This window comes from Patiria miniata, unplaced genomic scaffold, assembly GCF_015706575.1.
Source record: "Patiria miniata isolate m_02_andy unplaced genomic scaffold, ASM1570657v1 HiC_scaffold_2, whole genome shotgun sequence".
Taxonomy (NCBI): domain Eukaryota; kingdom Metazoa; phylum Echinodermata; class Asteroidea; order Valvatida; family Asterinidae; genus Patiria; species Patiria miniata.
The window spans coordinates 13,638,161-13,650,021 of NW_024037058.1; the positions used below are offsets into that span (position 1 = coordinate 13,638,161).

General features: G+C 42.5%; 1 protein-coding gene across 1 annotated transcript; it reads right to left on the minus strand.

Moving 5' to 3' along the window:
- Positions 1–252: 252 nt before the first annotated feature.
- LOC119726591 (D(2) dopamine receptor A-like) lies at positions 253–2,730 on the minus strand. Its single transcript, XM_038198325.1, has one exon. It carries the CDS (start codon positions 2,095–2,097, stop codon positions 484–486), a length of 1,614 nt encoding a protein of 537 aa, XP_038054253.1. The 5' UTR covers positions 2,098–2,730; the 3' UTR covers positions 253–483.
- Positions 2,731–11,861: the final 9,131 nt, after the last annotated feature.

Below are 11,861 nucleotides of genomic sequence, written 5' to 3' on the forward strand. Positions count from 1 at the left end.
CTCAGAAAAATGTGGTTAAAGTGGTCAGAAATTGCCTCAGATCACACCATTGAGCATCCTGAATCCAAATGTTTTGCTCCCCCCCCCGAAAAAAAAAACAACATGTGTTCTGGATCCGCCCTTGAGAAGTAGTCATATCTTGTCCCTTCAATCAAAGGCACGAACGCTTTTTTTATGATATATTATTAGGCATAAGATTATTCTAGAAACCTCAGTTTTAGATTATACACAATTCATGGAATTGATTTTTTAAAAATGTGCCTACGCACTTTTAATTAGTTCTGTTGTTGAAGATTATAAAAAACAACTGCACCTTTTATGACTTTCTCATCTCAAACCAAGTACGAAACAAATAATCATACAAAAGAGAGAAAAGCATCTTCGCTCATGTAGTGTGACAAATCGAAGTATCAACAGCTGCACAGCACCAGGGTAAGTATATATATATATATTTGTTAATCTGTTCTGAGAAGGAATCAGCAATTATGGTTTATGGAGCCATGTGCATCGGCTAGGGCAGCACCGAGTTAGTCTGCGGAATATCTTGACAAATTCCTTCCGGAAAGACTTGTTGACTACCGTATACACAATGGGATTGAGAGCCGCGCTCATGGTAGCGATGCAGGTCGCAAGGATGTCCACCTCGGTCCTGGAGTCAATGTAAGACATGACGAAGAGCGGTAGCCAGCACAGGCTGAAGACGCTAATGATATACGAGGCCCGTTTGGCCGTCTTGGCCTCTAGGTTCCTGCGTCCCCGAACGCGCATCTCAGGGTTTAGGACGCACACGGAACCCTGAATGTCGTCCGGTTTGCTACGTCTACTTGCCTCATTCACCTGCAGGGAAACCCGCCGGCTGATCATGGCAGGTGCGGATGGATTGTCCTCGGCAGACGGGCTAAGGCCTGAAGGTACAGCTGGTGTGATGGCAATTATCAACCCCTTGGGTTGCGCTGTGTTACCTGCCAGTTCCTCCACTGGATCGACGGGAGGCAAACCCCTATTCTGCTCCTTGTCGGTGATCTCCGGAGGTGCCACGAATGATCCAACACCGGTATCAGGCGATATGCTTCGCCCTGCTTGCTCCCCGAGGTCCGCACATTTACTGGTAGTGCGAAGCCCTCGCGATCCCGAGAGAGGAGACCGGATGGTTGCGGGATTGCCTCGGTTGCTGTCTTCGTTTTCCTTGTTAGTTTGTATGCTTTGTGCCCCACTCACGGACGGTTTGTTGGTCACATCTTGAGCTACGGATCTTGGCCCAATGGCTGCTGCAAATTGTCCATGTGCTTCGGGCATTGCACCCACTGCATTAGCCCGGCAACAACAGCAGCAACGCGATCGGAGCGAATTACACCATTCTTTCTTTGTCCTAGTTGACGTACTGGTATCATTTACAGTTGACTTGCGTTTTTTCTTGACATGTTTACGTACCGTTCGGAATATCCTCAAGTAAAAGACCATGACACACACCAAGCACCCAATGCCAAGAGGGGCTATGATCACAGTGTGGACGTAGTCAAATGGCGGTTCAGTGAGTCGACAGGTACAAAGCAGGAATAAAGAGGATTCATTGAGAAAGATGGAAGCGGGAACAGCGATGACGATCGCCATAATCCAGGAGATCGAAGTACCGACTATTACCCGACGGCGCTTTTTCTTGGTCTCGAAGGGATGAACGATAGCCTCGTACCTCTCAACGCTGATAGCGACCAACGTGACAAGCTGCACGGAGGAGCTGCTAACGTGGCAAAAGGTCTGCAGGTGGCAAATGATGTCACCGTAAGGATTGCAGTCACCGTAATTGTTGATCACCTCGGCCAACATGATCGGTATACTGGTGAAGCATACGACCAAGTCTCCCACAGCTAAGTTGACCAGAAGGGCGTTGTTAGCATTCCGGAGGTTTCGGTTCCTGTACACACTTAAACACACCAGACAATTGCCGATGACGCCGCTGATGACTGACAACACCAATATCACCGCAGACACAATCAGCAGAACATTCTTGAAATCTATGCCGCTTGGTACAGTCGAAGGCGACAAGCTTGTCCCAATAGTTATCGTGGATGAGTTTGCAGTCACAGGTAGAAGACTCATCGCGATTTTTATACCGTTTCTCCCTCTCGTGACTTACATCCGACCCGATTCAAAGCGTGGATGACACCGGGCATTATTTCCAGCTGTCTGTCTTTGGAAATACGTGTGCAGATATTGTCGGGAGGTAATCGCCTTAGTGCCACAGCGAAGATGAGATCGTAAGCCCACCTCGGATAGCAAGGGTTTTACGAGCGCGTTACTATCCCGCACTCCAGTCGTAGCTGCCAACGGCAAAGTCGCCGGTCTCGCAATTCCAAGATACGGCGCAAGTTGTTATCCGTTGCCCCGATCACCACATTAAACTGATCTTGATACGAACCAAAATGACAGATCACTCTGATGACATAGGCCCACATGCCTGTGCAAACTCTCACCATCTCCTATATCTCTGCACCATCATGTTTTTGGTCTATTTGAACACCTTATCCACACACGGCCTCACGTTCATTTGCAATTCACGATTCATTGCAGATAATGTTCGAATCACGTCTCCGCAAGCTCCGCCGTCGCGTGCGCGCGTGACGACGGGTACCTTGCTGGGAACGATTCCTCGCTGAATTCCCCCGCGACAAACTAGCCGTACAGCCGCGTCATCAGCATATTCAAACACCGCCCACTCGATTCACTCCACGCTTGTCCGCCAGACGGACCTATCAGGAAAGGGGAGAGTACAAATGGGATTGTTAGTGACAGGAAAATTGATGATATAATCTACAATGTTTGGGCAGAGCATAAGTAGAAAGCAAAGAGCTGGGATGCGAGTTAATTTCGGAGTTCAAGAGCGGAGCTTCGCACGAGCTTTCTAGCGAAACAAAAACCGAGCAGACTACATTATTGCATGGCCGCCCGCTTCGGGCGCATGTACGTTTATTTGCTATCCGGCATGTATATTGATGAGGGATCTAAGGGTTGAATCCTCCAGGGTAAGAAAAAGACAGATATAACTGCTTTAAAGAGCGTCAACAATTCTAAGCATTTTGTTCATATTAACGTTTTAAATATTTATTCTTCAAATGCCCGTGAAAGATCATAGCAAAGGGGCAGAGGCAATTTTCTAGTATAGGTTTTCCAGTTATTTTAAGTCACATTTATATCACACAAAATTCTCTGTGACGACCATTTGATTCCGTCCCCGAACATCGACGAGCTCACTTCTCAATTTCAATTCAAAAAGCCACCTATGGATATTATTTAAGGTGCAGTATATTTCAAATTTGTAACACTGTAATTCGTCCTGATTTCAGTATAAATTCGCCTCATATGGAGATCGGCGTTGAATTGAAAAAAGCAAATTCGTTGTGTTTCCTTCTGTTGTTTAATTTAACGCTTTGGTCGTTGAAATAACTACAGTGCATTATTGTTTTTGCATATCCTATCCTATTGAAGGCCTATACATTTCTGGGTATTGGTACGTTTTTTGTTCCTCTTTGAGACTCGATCCTGGAAAAGATGGCTCTCAGTGCTGGAGTTCAGAGACACCGAGACAATAAGGTATGAAACTCGGACAGAAACCGTATCATTCGAAGGAGAACAATTTAATAAACTGGCTGTTGCTGACCTGTACCCCTCGAGTGGAAGCGCCTTACTGCTCGCAGCATCACACTGACCTCCGTGAGAACAGAAGAAGAGGAGGGAGAAGACATTATAAAACAGACGATCAAGATAATTGTGTGATGCGATCAAGCTAAATGAGTCGCTTGAAGAGAACTTTCATTTGGAGATTCAGGCCAAAATAGGGCCACTTCATCACATCACTTCATCACCTCTCTTGGTGTTCCGACTTTCTTAATTCTTAAACTAAAGATGGTACCAGCATACGGTTTTCACAGCAGTAATGCTGAGATTGTGCTCTTTTAAAATCTGTAAAAAAAGACCAGGGTCGACAAACGACTCATCTAGCTTGATCGCGTCACACATGAACCCCTTGTTAACCTTGCGCCAACTATAAATTGACAGACTTCGGCAGTAGCTCCCGACAATATATTGCCCAAAGTACACTAGTTCGGAGTATGGATGGTATGATGATCAAACTGAAGCTTGCCCAGAATCTACCACAAGCCCGCAACGGCATTGCCGAGTGTAGAAATGACAATACGCTGAACACTTCAAAGTAAGTCCAAGAGATCAGAAACATTCTCTAACTGCAACGTTTCCGATCACGGGAAACGAAATGAAATGACAACAACATCGACTTGAATGACAATAAAAACCGAATTGGATTTTTCAATACAACGCCGATCGCCACATGAGACGAATTTACGGAAATGAGGTCGATTCAGAATGTTACAGATTAATCTGAATTATGCTGCACCTTAAATGAAATCCATCATGGCTGTTGGAAATTTAATTTGAGAGTAGAAATTGAGAATTGAGTTAAGTTGGGGACGAAATTTAAGCATCGTTACAGAGAATTTGTGTGATATGAGTGTTAAAATAACTGGGGAAAGGCAGTTTCAGAACATTGTCATAATTCGAATTCTTTGAAATTTACTATCAAAATCATACAAATTCTGAAATAATTTTACCTGCTAACAATAAAGCAATATCAGGGGATAGCGGGGTCCTCACGCCTCATAGGTCCGACGACTTAAAGTCCGAAATTTCGGACTTATGAGGCATCGGACTAATGAGGCATAAATTCCGCCTCATAGGTCCGACGCCGCAAAAGTCCGAAACAGTGTTAGTCCATTGTCGGACTTAATATGAGGCGTCGGACTTATAAGGCGTCGGATCTATGAGGCGGAATTTATGCCCCATAAGTCCGACGCCTCACAAGTCCGAAATTCGGACTTATGAGGAGTCGGACCTATGAGGCGTCAGACTTATGAAGCCCCACCCGATAGGCCTATTATAATACCATTTGGAAACATTCAAAAACAGAATTGCCAAAATACTACAAAATATTCCACTTGATCGTGAGTAGACCTTGATTACAGTGTCAAGCATCCTATGAAACCATTGTGCCTGGTATGCTGTAGCTTTCAAGAAAAGAGGAATTACCATTACTTCCCTGCGATGGTTCGACCCGAACCATCCTTTGGAAAAAGAGGGAACCTTTTTTTTTCAAATACTACATGCGTTAAAGGGCGCGAGCCATCAGCTATTGATTTCGTGCGCACGCTCGGTTATGCTAGGGGCATGCAGGTTTCTGTGCAAAACAGCCGGCAATCAGACATGCCCTGTGACCTATAGGTTTGATACAAGACAGACTTAAATTAAAAGCTGTACTTTAATTTGCCGGCTGTAACCATTTGTCACAAGACAATGAACTGGCCCAAGGCTGAATCCAGAACACATTTTTTTTTTGTAGAGGTGAGCAAAATCAAAAATATTCCCGAAAAAAAATGGGTTCAAATATTTCAAATGGGTTCATATATTTGTGTTTTTGTGAAATTAAAATGAAATTGGGCACTGTAAAGCGCTCTATTTTACAATGGACTTCAGGACTATTTTTAGGGGTGATCATCTTTGGATGGAAATTTTTCCCCAGATGAATCGGATTACCCTCCCCCCCCCCACACACACACACACACAGTCGTGTTTTACTATACTTTCGAGGACAATGCTTTATCTTTTCCTTTGTCCCAGTAATATAACACTCTCCCATAGACTAAGCACACAAACGCACGACTGAAGACCGATTTCAACAAAAGATGAACTCTCGAGGACAACAAAGAATCTGTTGTTCTCCCTTTGTCTGTCTGTCCTCGGGGTGTATATAGTTCACGTATACCCCCCCCCCCCCCACACACACACACCCACACACACGCAAAATGAACAGAAAATGAAAGAAGATGAAATAAGGTTTTGATGCGTGTCTTGAACACCTTGAAGACTTGTGAGTATTTTTCGTAAATAAAATGTGCAGGCAATTACCACTGAGGTCGATGGCAGTGTATTAACTGGTCTGGAACCTGAATGACCGGTCCAACCAGTGTGGCGTAAATCTGTACCGGCGAGTGGGGGGGGGGGATGGGGGATGATGAAAGTCCTAAAATTACCCGGCCGTGGAAATTCGAAAAGCGGGGGGGGGGGGGGGGGGGGGGGGGCTGGTCACCATACTAAGGGCGCTCTTCAGGATGCAGGGACGTTCGGAAAATACCTCAAAATCCGCATTTTTTTCTCGTCACCACAAAATGAGGGGGGGGGGATTCAATAATACCCCCAAAAAGTGGGGGATATATTCCCCCTCCCCTCCTTCGGATTTTCGCCCATAGGTTTAACGAAATTATCGTATAGGCGAACTTCAGAAAGTACGAGATTCGTTCATGCATTTGACTGAGAACATGAAATGTATACCGCATTTGCCAGATAGTTGTGAGCGCACGTATACATCATGAAGGCCAATCATCAAACTCTCTTGCAGGGCTGAACTCAAAACCAAAAATTAAGTAAAACTTATATATGCGAAGAAACAACGACCGTTACATGTACTGATCGGATCCCACAACAGAGTGCACCTACCTTTTCTTTTTAGTTTAGGGAAGATACCTTGGTGGGGAAGTTTCAGATTATGTGAAAGGAGCATTATGACATTTCTTTCTCCGTATATTGCCAAGCACTTCTCGTAATAAGATAAGTATTTGGTTGCAGATTTAAAAACAAGAATTAAGAGTTAGAATTAAAGTACATTGATTTGTAAGTATAGCGAAAGCTAAAACATGAGAATGGATGGAGAGTACAAAAAAGGACCATTATCCTCCAATCGCATTTCCGAAGAAAATCGTTAGTGTACCATTATGGATACAGAAATAATGAAGACTTTCGTATAACACTGCGTTGTCTGGCAAGTTGTGACGTTCAGGAGTTATGCAACATTATAATTTGCTTTGTGCAGGGCGCAAAATGTAGAATCAACGGACTGATCACCCTGCCATGTTATTTGATGCCCTGAAGGAAATTAAAAGAGAATCAGATTTCTATTTAGTCAGTGTTTAGAGCATTGGCAGAAAGTTATTTCACAGCAAATTGTTGTATGTTATGCTATTGCAGAAACACATTTGTCACAGAACCTGTTTTTAGGCATTTCGCATGTTCAGGCACGTCTTAATTGTTTGGATACATCCGCTTTTCTAGCGCAGGAGACAGCTTGAATTTAAAGATGTGTCAATCGAGTCACGATAATCACATGAGAAAACACATTCAGTACTCTCTTCTTAAAAACATGGGTAGTTACGGTTTTTATATGTTATTATTTGTTTTTAAATTCAATATTCATAAATACCTAAGGCAGTTTCATTTAGACCCATTCCTATTTGTCGAGAGCCCGTCGCGTGATGGCCGGTTTGAAACGGTTGATAAAGACCGGCTGGCTGATATTAAACACTTCCAGTGTCACATAACATTTGGACTCCTGTGAAATCCGGTGCCAGCACCATTTTCTTGGTTGAACGTTCACAATCCCCACGTATAGGCATGCGCAATACTACCAGTTAGTCAGTATTTCATAGTCCTACTGAGTTCACACTACACCGGGACAGCTGCAATTTACGCCACATCACGCAGTACGCGCGACGGTGCCAAGCACACATTTATTCCCTTAATACTACTGTAAGACCGTTAAAAAAAGCAGCATCATTCGTGATCACAATTTTTATGATGAAGAGTTCGCCATGCAGTCCTGTATACTTTGTTTGCAGATAAAAGAATATTAATAATGTTATCGATTTGTAACAAGTAATTTAACAAGATGTTTTCGCGAGTACATCTTCGATGAGAGAAAGTAAGTAAATTGCCTCTTGGTCGGGATTGGGCGGCGGGTTACCTATAACTTGTGATTTTGTTTTATTACGTAATTTAGGATATTTGCAATTTCTCATCAGCTAATAACTTGACAAATCAAAAATCGATTACGGAAATTTTGCGTGCATTTATATTTTGAAAAGAAGGTGTTATTGCCTCAGTGGGCGTAATCGTGAGGGAATAATGTTGCAGTCACAGCTGTTGACAATAGTTTATTACCATACAGATTAATTCAGGTATGACGAGTAGGCCATGACAAATATGAATGGACAACACAAATACGCTTTGCAGCAAACGCTCAACAAAACACCCCTCTACTCGAACGTGAACGGGAGCGAATACACGCTTTGAAGGAGACGCTGGAAGTTAATACTATCGAAGGTATGCATCGTGACTTTGACTAAATGTTCCTCTGATTATTAATTTTAAAAAACGTTCTTTAAATGTCATCTCTTCACTGAAGTAGATATCATACTTCACGTGCACCGAGAGTAGAAAAATGTAATAAAAGGTGAGTAGCTGAAATGCGCCGACTACTGCGGCACGCCAGCGATTAGGTTTAGTATGATTTCCATCATGATAAACGTAAAGTAGTTACATGGCCATCCTGATTGATTCCTTTATTGAAAAAATAAACTGGGGTGAAGTAATTGCTATTTTTGCACGGACTATTTTCAGTTTGGCTTCGGAAATGACCATTCGCCTTCTGGAAATGACTTTCATCAGCCGATGATGAGGAAATAAATCATAGTTGTAAACAGCTCCCATGTCAGCTTTGCAACACACCTTTTTTCTCAGCTAGCCGAAAAGCCGAAAAGCAAATTCATTAAATTCGGCCGGGTCTTTTAGCCCAAGACTAATGACTCGGAAATCAATAATCCCAGCCGAGTGATAGCTCACAGATGATGACATCAAACTGGTTTGGGTGACCAACACGATTCAGAGCAAATATTGCTCTTGGTGACGCGAGAGAACCATTAGTGCTTAGCCTGGTCAGTGAAAACACACAACTCGTGGCTTACAATTTCCGGGGCAAATTGCTCATAAGCTCTGGTTGCAAGTTCTATTACATTGGCTATGCCAAAGACTAAGTGTTTCATAATAACGACACACCGCCAATATTATCTCTCTCGACATTGGCATGACCACAAGATAAAGGACAAGCTCAGAAATAACTTTGATGGAAGATGTCTTGGCTTGGAAGTGTCACCAGATGAGAAGCTTGATTGCCGAGAAAACAAACTGGCTCCGAGTAACATCATTTTTAGTATAAACAATTGTTATAGGCCACCTAGGCTTTTTCATACGTATTTATCCATGACATTGACAGCAACAAATATTTTTTTTAAGAAGCTGTACACAAAAAAGAGACCAGCAGACAGGGGGAAAGACATACGAACGATGAAAATGATGCGACTATAGAAGAACAGAGAATAAAAAAAGAAGAGCATTGAACAGAGAATAAAAAAGAAGAGCATTGAATCCTAATGGATTGCGTTCGACAATTAACAATTGTTGACTGCTGCGATGTGGGAGATGACGATTTTAATGGGTGCATACCTATGTTCCCCAATACCTAAGTTCCAAAATACCTATGTTCCCCAACCCTAACCCTAACCCTTAGAATTTTGGGGAACATAGGTATAAGGGAGCATAGGTATTGGGGAACATCGGGTAGTCCCCATTTTAACACCCAAGGGGCGCATAGCACCCGAGGCGAAGCGAAGGGTGATAATATTATGCGCCCGAGGGGTTAAAACGGCATATATCACATCACAGCAGTCAACAATTGGGTTTTTTTTATATCGTGCCAATAACTCCATAAGAAGAATGGTTGTAACTTACTGTATGCGAAGTTAATTAAACAACTACGATGTAACCTTTGATAACTGCAGTTTTCAAAGGTTCTCGTTGCACAAAGCTATGGCGCACCGGCAGGTTCCACTCGCGTGTGTAACGCGCGCAATGAACGCAGTGCGATATCACACTCAGTGTGTGCCATGCATTTTTATTGTCCAGACACGTGGCCGTCCTAGACCTATGGAATAACAGTATCCAAGTACACGATATCGCAATAATGTGTATAAGGTTGGATCATAATACGCATGTGTTAAAACTTTGTGGACTGGTTCATTATTAAACTACAATGTAGTACATACAGGTTGAACGGGTTGTATAGCAATGAAGCAATTTGGAATGTGAAATCGAACTTACAGTGAGTTTTGAACACATTTAAAAAAAAATGAAATCACGTGAAAGGTGATTCTAAAATTGTGCACCCAGACAACCTGTTCTGTCAAAGGCAGACGCTTCTGGGCAGAGGTTGAAATTGAGATGGGGCCAAAAAAACCCTGTGGGGTGATTTTTTTTTCGTTTTCCTAATTTTTTGCATATCTGCGAATCCTGAACATCTCTAAAATATACTATAAACGTTTGAAGCCCTAATTTAAACTCTAAATATAGTATTGTTGACGATTTGTTAAGGTATATCAGTTGAAGAAACGTCACTTGAAACAGGTCTTAAAATAGACCCCAAACTTTAACCCTAAAAGGGCCGGGGGGCGGATTCCGCCCCCCCCCTCAACATTTTCCGCGATAGCTTCTAAAAAAAATTTTTTCGCGACCCAAGCTGTTATGACTTTTTAGCCTCGAGCTTTGCGCATCTTTTGATACCAAAAACATAAAAATCGGACCACGGGTTGGCCCGTAGCGAAAAATTTTCCGGCGCTATGCGCCGTGAAAACTGAATTTTCGCATATACATCGTGTACATCGAGCAGAATTGCCATTCATACATATGAATAATTAATTAGCCATAATTCCAAAACCCTTAGACCTATAGTCATGAAATTTCTTGGGCATGTTTAGGAAGAGTTGCTCTATGCATGTGTGGAGTTTCAAAATTTTTCGTCACTCGATGGCCGAGATCTTAGGGGGGGGCGGAATCCGCCCCCCCCCCCCCCCCGGCTGAGAGATGGTCAAAATAACCCGGCCCCTTTAGGGTTAACTGCCATTTTCTCAGTTTGCTACTTTTCAACACAATAAACCTCAAAATAGCATAACTTTGCCCAGGAATGACCGGTTTCAAATATTAAACCACCTATTAAAAGGAAAATGTAAATATTTTAACAATATGCACAAATCTCATTTTTGACCTTATGCCGAGAAAAGTCTGATTTTGACAGAACAGGTCACATATGTGCGATATGGCAACTCAATAAGCCACTCAATATTTGTTTTAAACTGACATAAAGATCTTGTCATGTGAGAACTTTTATTTCAATACAAATTTGGTGGGAATTTATGGGGAACGTATTTCTCTCTTCAAACCACCCCTTCGCGAAAACGTTTGAACCAAACTCTGAGGCGCTGGCTCTTTGAAACAACACGCGCTACGCAACGCTGAACGCGCACACCAGCGTGAATGGGAGCAATAACGAGTGTCACGTGATGTGAGTTCCACCAATCAAATGACAAGGATCTGTATGTCATCTTAAATATAGTTATGCAATAAATATATAGCTGTTCCATCAACGTAATGAATTTTATTGTTAATCTGTCGCGTGGGCGAGTCACCTTTGCCAATGACCAAAAAGTCCACTCACTGCATGCGGGCATTATTAGCAGATCAAACTATATTGAATTAATAAATTCCTAGACAGCTACACAGCATTCCTCTTACGGAGCGCCTTTGATCAAGATTTTCTTTGTTATGGGTCTGTATGAATTATCAAATTACATGTATTGGCATAACACCCGATATTGAAATCAGAATTATCAAAATAATAAACCGTTAGGAATATAAGCTATAGTAGGTCTGATATGCTTCGGGGCCTTCGCGTAAACAGCCTGGCCATGAAACCTTGCGTGACATCTTTTGGTCCATCAAAGCCGTTCTGCACTTTTTATTTATTTTGTTTTGTTATCAAAGTCGAGAATTTATCACACCTCCCAATATCATATCCTGTTAGTCCTTAACGTAATTCAATGTCATGTAAAGTAGTTGATTGTGTTGTACATGTA

Coding starts and splice junctions, on each gene's coding strand:
- LOC119726591 (XM_038198325.1), bottom strand. CDS start 2,097: ATGAGTCTTCTACCTGTGACTGCAAACTCATCCACGATAACTATTGGG.